At 54.6% G+C, this 14828-nt stretch overlaps 1 protein-coding gene across 13 annotated transcripts in view; it reads right to left on the bottom strand.

The window, feature by feature from the left end:
* ARHGEF2 (Rho/Rac guanine nucleotide exchange factor 2) overlaps positions 1-14828 on the bottom strand; it is a 39414-nt gene that overhangs the window by 7568 nt on the left and 17018 nt on the right. For 5 of the 13 annotated variants that reach the window (XM_030842315.3, XM_030842318.3, XM_060298271.2 and 2 more), the window contains 10 exons: positions 7686-7830; positions 5404-5471; positions 4999-5062; positions 3854-3983; positions 3527-3636; positions 3231-3377; positions 2484-2734; positions 2146-2271; positions 1713-1830; positions 1264-1512 (listed from right to left, as the gene is read on the bottom strand). In XM_030842315.3, the coding sequence (XP_030698175.2) occupies positions 1264-1512; positions 1713-1830; positions 2146-2271; positions 2484-2734; positions 3231-3377; positions 3527-3636; positions 3854-3983; positions 4999-5062; positions 5404-5471; positions 7686-7830 (1408 nt within the window). Of the gene's footprint in view, positions 1-1263; positions 1513-1712; positions 1831-2145; positions 2272-2483; positions 2735-3230; positions 3378-3526; positions 3637-3853; positions 3984-4998; positions 5063-5403; positions 5472-7685; positions 7831-7946; positions 8215-10833; positions 10974-14828 lie in introns of those variants that run through there. The other 8 variants (XM_060298300.1, XM_060298295.1, XM_060298304.1 and 5 more) reach the window with 6 other exon arrangements.

The raw sequence follows: 14828 nt of genomic DNA, 5'->3' as shown, positions 1-14828 counted from the left end.
TGTTGGGCTTCAGAGGCTCTGCAAATCCTCTGAAGTTGCATAAGCAACTTTACATATTAATATATCACATGTGTATTCTTCTGTGTGAAAGGGTCCAGAATTTTTGTGAGGGTAAAAGGATTCCCAGAGCCTTTCAGTTCCATGTTGAAAAACTAACATAAGACCTTTTTGGATATTTGGTCTAAGCTGCCCCCCACCCCGGCATATTGCCACTTCTCATTTTGTGCTCCACAGGGAGGAGAACAGTTGGGTTCCTTAGCCATCTCTCCCACCACTGAACAATCCCAATCTCCTTCAACCCCAGCAGGCCCTGCTTTCATTTTCCTTCTCTGCCCCACCTTCCAGGCTCTCAGATCCTAAGAGGTCCTATGCTTTAAGACTTAAGGGGAAATAAAGGTCAAGCCCAAGAAAGTTGGATGTCACAGTCGAGAAGACACACACTTACCCTTTGCCCTTGGAGATCTTTCTAAGTTGTGGGCACAGAGAAGGGGAGGGCTTTCAGAAATAAAGCTCTCCACCCTTGCTATTTTTAACCCCCCCATGCTTTATATTCTTAGCTTCGGCGTGGGAGGGATGGGAAGGAGAGAAAGGGATGAAGGAAAGTGGCTGGTGAAGCCTGCAATACTCAAGCTTATGAAGTGGGGATTTCATGACACAGGACAGAAGTGCAGGCAGGCTCTGGCCTCAGGTAGCACAGTATACTCCTGCCCCTCATTCCTCACCCCCATAGCGAACGTCTGCAACTCTCTTGTCTTGATTTAGGTAGGAAAGCATTGGCCAGTGCAGTCTGGGAAGAGAGCCTGGGAAAGAGTGCCCCAGCCCAACATGCCCCACCCCCTTTTCTCTTCTCCACTCAGCCCGCCCTTCGCTGGGCTCCACCCCCTCCCGTGGGCCTTGCCTAGCTGTGTTCCCAAAGCTCCTGCCCATTCCCCAGCCCTGGTGGCTGGGATTCCAGCTGGAAGAACCAACTACCCTGATCTTGTCCTCTGATCCTGGAATTGCTCTGTTTTCTTCATCAAAACCAGTAGCTTTCTGGGCATGTGAGAACCAAAGAAATGAATAAATACTGACAAGGAAGTCCTTGTATCGCCCCTGAAATCCAGAATTCAGACTTTTGTCGCAACAGAGACCACATATTTTCCTCCCACTGGGTCTCACCCTGGGTAGAGGGCTGCATTAAAAGAGGTCCTAAGGGCTGGGATGCTTCTCCTGCTTTATATCTGACCGCGGACTCTTGCCTGGCCTGCCAAGCTGACCACTGACCTTTGAAGCGCCCAGTAGCTGTCTTCCAGAGCAGGCAGCCATCGTGGATGAGCTTGCGCCGCAGAAGCTCCTCTCGGCCAAAAGGGCCCTTGCCAGGCACCGGGGCCTGGGCCCGAGGGTCCATACGGTTGTAGATCTCCTGCAGGCGGGCCCCTTTCTCCAGCTCGTGCACATCCTGGTCTACGTTGGACAGCAGCTCCTTCACCAGCCCCAGTGCCGTCGTCAGGTCCTGGCGCTCCTCCTCGATCCCTGACCGGGGGTCAGCATGAGGGAGGGATGGCTCAGCCAATCTTCAAACCAGCCCCAATTCCCACCAATCTCGATTCCCACCTTCAGAGGCTGCCCAGCATTGCACATCTGACCCTATCCCTCCCCTTGGTTATCCCGAGCCATTTCTCACCCCAGACAGCCCTCTCCCACCTTCCTCCCTCCCAGGCTCTTCCTCTCACCGTGGGAATGCTGCAGGATCCGGTTGATGAGCACCGGGTACTTGGTGATACGCTGAGTCACCAGGAGGATGCACTCCTGTACACCATGCCGCTTCAGCACGGCCGAGCGGGTCACCTTCTACAAGAGCAGAGGAGGGCTCAGGGCCAGAGTGGGGCCCGAGGGGAGGGCAACAGAAAGAACGCTGGAGCGTTCTTGGAGCCTAAGCCCTGGTGCCAGCCCTAACTTGGCCATTTACCTCACACCGGTCGGCATAGGTGACCCAGTCTGGAAAATGGGGACGAGAAGGTCACAGGTTTATTGTGAGGACCAAAGTAGCAAAAGCACTTGCTCTACTGCTATGAGGGGCTGCTGATGGGATCCACAAGCGGATGTGTCCACAAGGGTTGGGCCACTAGAGGAGGCTGAGTGTGGGTCCTGGAGAGGTCTGCTCACCCGGATGAACTGCTGGAAGCGTTTGTCTCGGGCATATAGCTCCTTATAGAGCTTTAAGGCCTTGGTGTGGCGGCTACAGAACTCCGAGTAGGTCTTCCGCATCTGCTCTGCGCTGGGACCTGAGAACTAGAAGTTGGGGGAGCAGGGCTGGGTCAGCATTTCCCTCAAAGCCACATCTCATCCCCAACACCCTCGGGCCTCCCACCAAATAGGCGGGCTTCCTGCCTCTCCAGCCCTCTCTGGCTCCACCCCCTAGAGTTTGATGAAATGATGAGAAATGTCCACTCTAGTCACACCTCCTCCCATGACTGCTGCCCATGGGTCCTGCCTTTTCTCACCTGGTTGATGAGCAGGTCACCCAAGCGATGGATGACGAAGTTCCGGGGGCTGCCAGGGCACAGGGCCTGGCGTCGGCGTTCTAACAGCTGGCTGAGGAAGCGGGTATGGATGTCACTGAGTTCGTCCACGCAGGGGAACAGGCCCTGGACCACTCCTGGCTCCAGCTGTAGCTCTTCCAGCATCCCCGTGCGGAAGAGGCGGGTCATGATCTTCAGGGTCCGCACATGGTGTAGCTCTGTCTGGATCAGCTCTGTGGGGACAATGGGACACCTGGCCTCTACCCTGGCTTGGCCACAATTGGTGGGGCCTAGGCTGGGGACCTCAGGGCTCATTTGAGGTTTTCAAGATCCCTTCCAGGTTAACATTCTGCATTAGTACGATCTTAGATCATTTTCTAATCATTTTTTAATCTTTATGCCGTGCCATCTTAAGCTATGAGCTGTTTTAAGGTCAAGAACCATGTGCCCCCTACATGTCTAGGTTTCCCACAGTTCCCAGTACAGTGTTGGAACAGGCAGAGAGGAAAGACTAAGAATTGACTGGAAGGAAGGGATAAAGAAGGGCCTTGGAGGTCAACAGCCCAACAGGTGGGGGCCTAGTGGTTACTTGTGGGGATACCAGGCAGGGTCTTGAAGGCCAATAGGATAAGAGGGAAGGGTCTTGAGAGGTAGGGGCTGGCAGAGGAAGGACACAAAAAAACAGGACTGGTGACAAAAGAGAAGTCTGGGGTGGTCTTCTTGGCTCACCATAAATGACATCCTGCTGCTTCATCACCTCCTTTTTATGCTGCTGCAAAAAGTTGCTATCCACAGCAAGGCTCCAGGAATCAGCTGCAAAGTCCTTCTCATCCATCTCAAAGTCACTCATCAGCTCATTGTAGATCACCTCTGCACCTGGAAGTGAGTGGGGAAAACAACTCGGACCCCAATTCTCTTCCCTGGGTCCTGGGCCCTTCTCTAGATCCCTTCCCGCCTTGCCGTTCCCAGGACTGCTCCCACCTGCCCCTCATGCCCTGGTCTCCCTGAGGTCCAGGCACAGTCACCTTCGTCGATGAGGGATTCCACTGACAGGGTCCGGTTCCGCATGTTGAGGGAGTCTGTGGACTGGGAGAGGATCCGGCGCAGCCCCAGGGGAGACTCATCATTGAAGTGTCTGAGGGGAGTGGAGCCTGGCTGCATCACCCAACTCCGGCAAGAGTTCCCTTCCCGGGTGGGGACCCAAGGTGGGATCCCAGAGACAGTCACCCCAAGTTCTCCTTACCTGTCTGTCTATAATTCTGAACTCAGGGATGGGAAAGACCTCTCATCCCCCCGTCTCCATTGCCATACTCTGCCTGCCTTGGCTCTCCCTTCCCCAAGCAGAGGCTCACCCAGCAATGTTGGTGGTGGAAACACTTTTGGCTAAAGACAAGGAGGAGCGGCCACGGCGGGAGCCAAGCAGGGACTGTCGGAAGCTGTCGGAGGGGTAGATGGCAGAGCTGGGACGCTCCCGAGTGGTGGCTGTCAGAGGGGGGGATACCAAGTAGGCAAGCGTCAAACCTAGTGCCTTCCCAGGATTCAAGCCTCCCAGGCTCCTCCACTAGAAGCGAGGCCTCCTCTCCAGCCCCACCTTTAGCCCTGTTCTTTTTTTTTTTTTTTTTAACCCTGTTCTAGTCAAAGAAAGATGATAACAGTAATTCTACCCGTATGTTTGTGCAGTACTTTTTTTTTTTTTTTGCGGTACACGGGCCTCTCACTGTTGTGGCCTCTCCCGTTGCGGAGCACAGGCTCCGGATGCGCGGGCTCAGCGGCCATGACTCACGGGCCCAGCCGCTCCGCGGCATGTGGAATCTTCCCGGACTGGGGCATGAACCCGTGTCCCCTGCATCAGCAAGTGGACTTTCAACCACCGTGCCAACAGGGAAGCCCTGTGCAATACTTTTAATGTTTATAAAGAGCTTTTCTTGCCTTATCTCTTTCCCGCCACAAGACTATGAGCAATCTGCAGCTCAGGATGGTTAAGAGACTTGTCTGGGGTGACTCAGCTAATGGCTGAGCAGAGATTCGGACTCTGGTTTTTTTTTTTTTTTAACATCTTTATTGGAGTATAATTGCTTTAGAATGTTGTGTTAGTTTCTGCCGTATAACAGAGTGAATCAGCTATATGTATACATATACAGACTCTGGTCTTTTTAGTAAGCACCACGCTCTTTCTGTTACACCAGATCTGTCTGAATTGGCCCTTGACAACTTCTGCCAACATTCCCAAGTGCGGTGTAAATAACTAATAATAATAATATAAGGTGTGACCAGGCTCAGATGACCAGCCATCCCAAGCCTTCGTCCCCATTTGAATTCTCCTGTCCCGCCCCTAAGCCCAAGAGTCCAGATCTCCCTTAGGATCCCACCATCAGCATCCAATTGAAAAGAGGAAGGCGCTGTGCCAGGGAACGACCTCAGGGGGGCAGCACAGCTCATGGGCTGAGAGGCCTGGGGTCCAGGGTCCTATGGGGGCTCCAGCATCCTCACTACTCACTCTTACTGCGAAGTGAAACAGACTGCAAGGCAGTGTTGTTCTTCAGCAGGGCAGCTTTCTGTTGCTGTGAGACAGAGAGCAAGAGAGAGACACCAAGAACAGCTGTCACCCTAGGGTCACCCCCATAGGCCCAGGGCAGGAGCTGGGTGGCTGGCCCCCTAGGGAGAAAGCTGGCATGATGGCTAAGGGCATCAGGGTGGCTGAGCCCAGTGCTGAGGGGATGTGTCTACAGCAACAGGCTGACCCCCTCTTGCAGGGCCTGCGGCCTGGGGTGGAGGGTCTGGGCTGCCCCTTGGTGAGGAGAGGGGCTGAGTAACACAGGGTGAGGAATGAACGGAAAAGGCATGAGGGTACCGCACACTCACTACCCTCTCCCCCAGCCCTCTGCCCTCCCTGCCATCTCACCTTCTGCTTGACCTTGGTACAGTTGGCGAGGGTGTCTTTACAGCGGTTGTGGATAGTCACATTGCAGGCTGGGAGGGTGGGGTAGAGAGGGTGATGGGAGGGCCGGGTGGTACGGGGGGGACACACCCACATGCAGACACCCATCTCCCCATGGCCACACAGCCTGAGACTCTCCCCCTTCCCAGACTCCTCGGCCATCGCCGCACCCCAGTCCCTCTCCTCCCACCTCCCCCCTTCCTTCAAGCAGGAGATGAAGTGAGGGGGTATAGGTGTGGACCACAATTAAGCCATCAGGAGGGGTAGGCAGTCCTGACTCAGAGATGACCTGCGAGGTGGACTAGAGGGAAGAAGGGGTTACTGGCTGCCAGAGATGAGCTCAAGAAGCACAAAGGTGGTTGAGAATGACAGATGGCAGAGAGGACGCCCACGGAACAGAAGGTGGCACAGGAGCAGCTGGGGTGGGGGCTAGGGGCAGAGAGGGGGAAATGAACATCCCCTGAGCTTAATCCTAACCACCCCTTGAGGTAGATTCAATGATCCTCATTTCATAGATGAGGATCCTGTCTCCTGGAGAGGTTAAAACCATCTGCCAGAGGTCATACAGCTAGTGGTAGAGCTGGGGTTTAACTCAGGAGTGTCTGTGTACTTCCTGTTGAGCCATACATAGGCCCACAAACTCTGGCTAGGCCTAAGCAGTGCTAAGGCTGATGGATCCAGCGGCAGAGCGGGGGACAGGCCATGCCCTGCCCCTGCCCGCCACGCCTGCCTGCCTTCTGCACTGCTCAGCTATGCTTGCTATGACTCTACCCTCTCTTCCGGACCGGGGGAGTCTTTTTCCCCAAGTAAGGTAAACCCACAGCTCCCACACTCCATCTGCTTCTCCCTCATCACCCACCCCACCCTGCCATGGGGTAGGAGAGAAGAGGAGAGGAAAGGAAGAGTAGCTAAGCCTAGGCACTGGGACTACTGGCCGTCCCTTTCCCCAACATGCCCTCACAGCCCTTGGCCGTCTCCAGCTTCCCCTCCCCCCTCGTCCAACAACACCGGAAACTCTGCTAACTCCTTCAGACAATACCCAGCCCCGTGCTTACTTCCACAAATACAAGGCGAGCAGGGTGCGGCAGAGGGGCAGACAGAAGTGGGGGCTGGAGCTGCGTCCACCCCCCCTGGAGCTCCCTTCTCCTACCCGCAGCACCCAGTGTCTCTGGATCGAACCTCCGCTATCCACCTGCTCTCAAAATAGCGCTTGCTGCCCGCCTCCCCGGTTCCCCTGGCAACAAGCTTCCAGATTGGGAATTTTGTCAGGTCTCTAGAGGGATCTAGATTGGGGTTCCCTCCTCATCCTCAAAACTCTAAGTTGAACAGTGAGGAAGTAGAGAAGCCTCGCTGGTTCTTTCTGGGGTTCCATAGAGATTTAGAAGCTAAAGATTTAGAAGCTAAAGCTTTTGTCCCTCTGTTCCGCTGCAGGCCACAACACCTCCGGTCCTGCGTTAATCAGAAGCAGCTCTTTGCCATAAATCTGGGTGTTGGTGGGGAGGGTAGACAGGGCAGGAGCCCTCCATGTAGGCCTCTTGGGGAAGGAAGAATTCGTTGCTTGTACTTACTGAATACAGGGCTGCCCTGTGTTTAGTACAGGGTGAAGGTCAGGAGTTCTATCTAATCCTTATTCCCCCAACATACACATTGCTGCCATATTCTCCTTCTCACTGTGTATCAGTCAGACTAGAAATCTGAGGCAGGGGGGTCCTAATCCCTAATCCTCTGCTTCAAACTGTAGAGATTTAGAGATTTCAGACTCCCCCCAGTCAATAGAAAGGGAAGGGGCAAGGGGACCCTGAAGTCCTGAACACCCAGTTCTGCCCAGGAAGACCGGCAGAACAGCTGCAAGGCCAGCAGCTTCCCACCCAGCTCCCCTATTTCTGCCCCCCCTACCCCGCATACACACAACATTCCTGCTTCTCTTCCAATCAGTTCTCCTGACCCTCAGCAGCTGTTCAGGGAGCTGGGGGATGCCCAGCGGACGACAGCTGCAAGGGGAGCCACTCCAGCCTCCCCTCCCCCATACCCCCAGCTAGTCCTGCTTAGGCCATATTCTGACTGCCACTACCCCTAGACATGAGGACAGGGAGAAAGGGATCAAGCATCTGGCCCTGGCATTTGGGCCCTGTGGGGGTTCACAGAGGAGAGTGATCCTTATGGATCCAAGGTAAAAAGAAAGGAGAGAAAGATTAGGGTCAGTGGGCGCTGACTCAAGAGTGACATTCAGGGTCCAAACAACTTACTTGGGCAGATGAGGGCCTCCTTGGCTGTGATGCTCTTGTTACAGGCATAGCACATGGTCATGCCCGAAACGGAGATGGTGGTGAAGAGGTGCCCGTTGGTATAGCGGGCGTCCTTGGCTTCCTTCATTTTCTCTTTTTCCCGGGTCTGTAGAAGGGGCGAGAGAGACAGGAAGTGAGGCTGGAGGATGCCAGGGTGCCTGAGGAGTCCAGAGACACGGGCCGAGGGCAGAGGCAAGGGAGCAATGCCTGCCTGAAACACACCATTTCCTGAAGCAGAGTTTGCCGCGCTGTGTCAGAGGCAGCTGTCCAGGAGTGACCAGGCCAGCCCCGAGGGCCGAGCCCACCCCTGACCTACCTGGCCCCTGCGGCTGGGCTGCCTCCTGTTGCCGCTCATCTCCCCGGCTCTAGACCTCCGCGTCCTCACTCCACCTCCCAGCCCTAGCTCTGCTCGCCCCCGAGCTGCTGTACTCTCTTCTCTGTGCCGGGGGAAGATGCGCAGAGAGGAGGGGAGAGCAGGCGAAGCAGAAGGTGCCAGCTCACCAGCGCTTTCAAATCTATGGGAGTTAGCTCCTCTTATAACCATGACAACCAGTGTTGGAGCCGCTATCTCCGTGGCAGTGGCAGTCACAGTGGGGGGCAGGAGATCCCCTTATTAGATTGGCTGAAGGGGGCAGAATGCCTCCACTGCCACCCCCAACCAGAGGTCAGGACCCCAAACTTCTGACTCTTCCACATCTGCTCAGCCAAGGTACACGGGGCCTCTCTGTGGGAGGCAGCATGTCCCCTGCTAACCTCGAGGCAGGAGAAGCCTGGTTTCAGTCTCGGATCACTTGTCCTCTCTGGGATCTTTAAGAAAGGAAACTGGGCCACCAAGGTCTCATTCCCGGCAGGAAGTCTCTTCTGCAGTCTAACTTTTATCCCTCTCATGCTACCCTCCAAAACCTAGGATATCTCCTTTATTCCTCCTCACCCAATTAGTCTAGGAAGTCCTTTCTAGCATCTACCCTCCATCCTCCAGCGGCAATGTCACTTCCTCCTGCTCTGGTCTCCGTCGAGATGGGGCACACTCTCCGGGCGCTTCCACAGAACCTCAGAGGCTGGCATTTCCCATCAGCTTTCTCTTCTCCTGCTTCCCCCTGACCTCTGCAGGTGAAGTGATTCTCCCTGACCTCTTTCTGTCCTTTCTCAAGCTCCTGAGCTTTCCCTGAAACTGAGGAGATAAGAAGATGGGACACCATGCTTTCCACCTATTCCAGGACCCTCCTCAGTGGTCACCTCAGATCCCTGATTTTCCCTCCACTCTTAGAGGACTGACAGCAGGAAGAGGACCTGGAAGACCACTCCCTCCAAGGATTCCCTGCCTCTCAGAAAGCGAAGAGCGAGATCCTGATGGCTGAGGCTGAGGGTAATGAGCCCCAAGTCAGAGGACACTGTCTGGGGCCCCGGGGCAGTGAAACAAAACTCAGAGGAGAATCCTCAGCCTGGACCTTGGAGGCCTAGTCCTGACTCTCAGCTGAAGCCACACTAGCAGTTAAGAGGTGGGGGAGGGGGGGCTTCCCTGGTGGCGCAGTGGTTGAGAGTCCGTCCGCCTGCCGATGCAGGGGACACGGGTTCGTGCCCCGGTCCAGGAGGATACCACATGCCGCGGAGCGGCTGGGCCCGTGAGCCATGGCCGCTGAGCCTGCGCGTCTGGAGCCTGTGCTCCGCAACAGGAGAGGCCACGGCAGTGAGAGGCCCGCGTACCACCAAAAAAAAAAAAAAAAAAAAAAAGAGGTGGGGGAGGGGAAGAGACTCACTGGCCTGGTGCAAGGGTAGAAAAGGGAAGTGTGAACGGGCTGAGTCAACAGTACAGGGGCCAAAGGGCACTGGACTATGACGCCCTAGGGTCTCAGGGCTTCCTGGTAGCCCAAGATCCTTCTCTCTCCTGCCTACCCTCAGAAGCTCCAGGTTCATCTGATGATGAGCAGAGCCTAGGTCTTCAGGTCATTTCCCACCCAATCACCCATTTTTCTTTTCTCCTCCTCTCCCATTCCTCCTCCTCTTCCTATATCATAGTCTCCTTCCCATCCCCTGGCCTCCCTCCTCTCCCCCATGGCCTCCCACCTTGGCTGCCCCTTTTTCACCCTTGTTTCTCTTCTACTGCCCTTGGCCTCTCCCTGCCCTCCTCCTCCTAGACCTTGTCAAGAAAGCTGACCAACTTTTAACTCTAACCTCCCTTTTTCTATTCTGGTACCCACCTATCTGGACCACTAGAAAATTCTCCCTTTAGTCTAACCTCCATCTGCCCTGCTCCAAATTATAGTTCTTTAGGAGATCAAATCCTCCTCTGAATAACAGCCTTTATAGGACCTCAAAGTCCAAGTCCAAATAGCTCTTCTTACTGCCCTACACTCTGCCTTCTCTTCTCCTCTCCTGCTCTCCCAACCTTCTCTATGACACAAATAAAAAAGTTTGAGGACTCATTATGTTTGAATTAAAAGTATGCAAGCAAAAAAACATGAAAATCACATTAAAACAGCAACACGGGGAGGGGCAAATTAGGGGTATGGGATTAAGAGACACAAACTACCATGTATAAAATAGATAATCAGGGAATTCCCTGGTGGTCCAGTGGTTAGGACTGCGCGCTTTCATTGCTGAGGGTGCGGGTTCAATCTCTGGTTGGGGAACTAAGATCCTGCAAGCCACACAGCATGACCAAAGATAAAAACAAAACAAAACAATAACAGATAAGCAGCAAGGATGTACTATATAGCATGGGGATTTATAACCGTTACCTTGTAATAACTTTAATGGAGTATATATAATCTGTAAAAATACTGAAACTAATATAATATCGTAAATCAACTATACTTCAAAAAATAAAATAAAAAGAGCAACATGTCTGAATCAGGGTCAACTCCCAAATGGGCAGTCCTGCAGATTTGCCCTAGGGCTGCTACAACTCCCCCTCCCCTCCCCTGACCTCTTCCCTCTGCCCTCAGGCCTCCAGGAGCTCTCACCTGGGAAAGAGGCGGGGAAAAGGACGGAGAGAACTAGGGGTAGCCAGAGAACAGGGTCTCTTGTGGCCCTTCACCTCTCTGGCATCAACATCCCACAGACGACCCAGCTACTCTGGGCCCAGGCTCCCCCACCTCCCAACACTCACCCTCTCTCCAAGTGACCCTCTCTCTAGGTGGGCCAGCAGTGGGCAGCAGCCACAGCAGCAGCACATCCCAACACGGACACTGCCCAGCAGCAGGCGGCCCTGGCACTGCCTAGCGCTATTGTCCTGGAGGCAGTCTGCACCCGCCCCAGGGCTCAGGCTGGTGAGGCTAGAAGGACACAGGGCCTGCTCACCAGGGGTGCCTGCTCCAGAGATGGAGTGAATGGGCTTGTTTGGTTCTCTGTCCTACTCTTTCCAGATCTTCTTAAGATCATCCCAGTTACCCGCCCACCCGCCAGCGGGACAGCTCTTCACTTTCATGGCCCCATCTGTCCACCAAGAAAAGGGGCCATTACTCTGCAATCCACAACACCCACCCCAACACTCAGAGGCCCTTCCTGCTTGGTTCAGTCCTCTACTGTCCAGTGTCCATAGTCTTGCTTTCTCACAAACCCTCACAGAAAGTCTTTCTTGCTATTGCTACACAATAAACGAATAAAGCACGGGAAAGCACCTAGCACAATGGCTGGTATACAACAGCCACTTAACACATGTTTAGAAAGAAAGGAAGAAAAGAAGGATGGGTGGATGGATAGACACCAAGACAAGGGGTCCCAGCAGCACCCTTGCCTCTACTCTAGGGATCCCTTCATTCCTTATCAGAGCTTCAGAGCTTTCAGTCTCCTCCTCTCTCTCTTCCCCCCCCCACCCCGGCTGCACCTCACACTTGCGGGATCTTAGTTTCCTGACCAGGGATCCAACCCGTGCCCCCTGCAGTGGAAGTACAGAGTCCTAACCACTGGACCACCAGGGAATTCTGGTCTCCTCCTCTCTTGTTTATTCTTTTCTCCCTCCTCCCAGACCTTTTCTCCTAATTCCTTTGAACTTAGGACCGGATGGTATCCTCTGAAGGTCAGAAGAAGACCAACCCAAACTTTCCTTCCACTGTCATCCCAGATCTTGGTCATTTTGGGGAAAGAAAGACTAGGCGAATGGCAGAGGACATTGAGGCTGGTGGCTCAAAGTCTCATAGAACAGAAGCAGTCTCCCCTTTCTCCGTATTTTGTCTCCCAGGCCGAGAGATGAGGTAAACAGTGACATACGTGAAGCCCAAGGAATGCCAAAGCCTGGACTTCGGCTTCCCGTTCCCCGGCGGGCAGCAGAGGATGGCGGAGCTGACCCAGAAGAGTAAGAGCCTCTCCAAGCAAAGTCTAAGCTCTCAGCTGTCCTTGTTCCTCCATTGGGTATGTCCAAACCAAGACCTCTGGAGAAGTCACGTGGTGCTTAGAATGACCTCTGCTCCAGCTGCAAGTGGCAGCAGCCCCTTCCCCAAGGTGGCGCAGTCTCTGTCCAGGCCCTTTGTTTAGGGACCAGAAGGCCCCCGGAGGGTTCCACTGGGTTTCCAGTCATCTGTAACTTAGGCCCTGAACAGCAGAGGTTCAGAGTCATAGGCTGCAAGGGGCACTGAGTCATGAGGGATGGGCTCTAAGGCTGGGAAAAGAGGAGAAAGAGGGTTCCTGGCCATGGGACTGAGAAGAGGGCTTGGGATGGTCTCAGCCAGGCTCTGCTTCCTTTATGAGCTTCCACAGACGAGATAAAGGCAGGAGGCTAAGGAGAAGGCGGCCAAACGGAAACGCTAACGCCAAAGCCAGAAACATAACACAAAAAGACATCGCTGAACACACAAAGGCACTTAACGCTTGCCTGATGAATGAAGATGAGACACCGGACAATGGGGGTGGGCACACTGGTGAAGCAGAAGAGGGGTGCTAAGGACCACAGGGAATAAAGTCGGGCTACCCTAAGACCCAGGGATCCTGGATCCCATCCTACCCCCACCCCCCACCCGACCACACCTGTCGGGTCAGGAGAGAAAGACAAGCAGAGACGGAGGGGGGAGTGATGCAAACAGACGGGCATTTGTGCAAGCGAACAATAGCTGTGCCAGGACTCCCTGCCCTCCTGGCACAGGGCAGGCCGGCTGAGTTGGGAGGGGGGCAGCTGCTGCCTGCAGCCCCTCCCCCACCCTCCCCCAAGGAGACATAAACAAACCCAGAAGGGTCCAGCCAGTTCCTCTCAGCCATTTCTCTGACCAGCTCCAGGAACCATGACCAATCTGCTCCCTCAAGCTCCTAGATGATACTTCAAAGCACAGACTGAAGCTAAGAATGGAACTACCTCCCCGCATCCAGAGTGCAGTGAGCCCCCTACTTTGGTGGCCATAATTCAAAACAGTGACACAGAGCATCTGGGGACAGGCAGACAGACACAGACACACACGCACACCAACACACAGGTCATGTGCACGCATGGGATTCATTTCTTCAGATCTGTCCCCTCCCCGACTCCAAGCTCAGGGTTCCGGGGAAGCCAGAGGGACTGAGATGGGACCCCTCTTTAAATCCCTCGGGCAGCCCTGGCAGGTCCTTCTCTAGGCAGCATCCAACCTCCTGCAGTCACTCAGTGACTTCCTTAAGCTTTTGTCTCCCTTCCCCCATCCTTGCTTCTCCCCCTCCCCTCAGCTCTTTCCCTAACCTCCAAGAAAGGCCCCTAGAATCTTTTCCTATTCCCCCAAAAGTCTCAGCCTCCCGGGAGACCCCCAATTCCTCAACTTCCCCCGCAACCTGCCAGCACTCTCAGCTCCCTCCAGGGCTCCCCCAGCCCTCTTCTCCGGCTCCAGTTCTAGTCCAGTTCTAGTCCTGCACACAAAGCCAGCCATCTCTCCAACACTCAGAACAAAGAAACAGTCTCTCTCCTCTCTCCCCACCACACTCCAAATCTGGGGTCCTTGAGATTCCAGGGACACCCCCCTAGCCTCCAGGGCCATCCCTGATCCTCTGGCCCCTGCCCGCTCCTAGGCAGGAAAGGACCCTTTGTTCTGAGAGAGGAGACACTTAGGGTTTGGGGGGAGGAGGGAGGGAGGAACAGGGGATGAAAGAGAGAAAGGGACCTCTGGGGTTTGGGGCCTATGGAGGTAGGAAGTAGAGCAGAGAGAATGAGGGGGTGGAGGACTGGAGATAGCCTGAAAGAATAGAAATGGAGTGAAAAGAGAGGAGGCATGAGGAGGGGGAGCTGCACAGAAAGATTCTAGGAGGGTGGGAAGGAGAAAGGGACAGGTTCGACTTAAATTCCTCCTACTTCAAGGAGGTCCCGGGGAGGAAGGCAAGGAATGGGGGGGGGGTGGTCAGGACATAGCTCTGAACCATCCCCCCAGATAGGTAGCAGGGGAGACCATCTTCCTCAAATTATCTCGTTTCCAGCGGCCCCCCTCTACTTCCCACCGCAGTATAAAAAGAAAGGAGACAGCTGGTGTGCTTGGGGGAGGGGGAAGAGGGGATCCAGGGTTTGTTGGCTAAGAATCAACTCCCCCCTTCTGTAACCACAGCTTTCCGGAGGTGGCCCTCCACTTCCGACCAGCCCAAACTGACAACCAACCTCCTCCAGTGGCCCCTCTGCCCTCTCAGATCTACCCACTCAGCCCCTCACATCCCCACCCCCAGTCAGATCCCAACCCCCGCAAAACCAAGGCCGCCCCAGGATAGAAAAAGCCAAGCTTTTAGATTCCCAGTCCCCCCCAACTACCAAAAAAAAAAAAAAAAGGCATGAGGACCCAGGTATCTGGCTCCCCAACTCCTCCCAATAACAGAAAAGGGACCCGAGTATCTACCTTCCCAGAACCCCTGTCTATAGCCCCTCTCCAGGTCTGCCCCTCGCCGGTGCCCCCATGGCTTTCCCTTTTAGGGTGGAACCAAATTTCCGTGGTTTCAAAAAACCTCTCCACCCCCCTTGGCCCTGCTCCAGGGTCTCAGCTCAAACGGTTGAAAAATAAACAGACTTTCATAGCTGGGGCCTGGCCTGGCGCAGGGTTGAGAAGAGCCTGTCTGCCACCCCACTGTTCCACTGCACTTCAGCCATCTCTCCTCTGGCCCTCTGTTTGTCTTAAGCCCTACCCAAATCCCCAGTTGCTTTCCTGTTAGCAGAATCTCATCCCAACCCCC

This window comes from Globicephala melas, chromosome 1 (genome assembly GCF_963455315.2).
Source record: "Globicephala melas chromosome 1, mGloMel1.2, whole genome shotgun sequence".
Taxonomy (NCBI): Eukaryota; Metazoa; Chordata; class Mammalia; order Artiodactyla; family Delphinidae; genus Globicephala; species Globicephala melas.
Note: the sequence above shows the minus strand (reverse complement) of the source record. Positions and strands in the feature narration are given on the sequence as shown.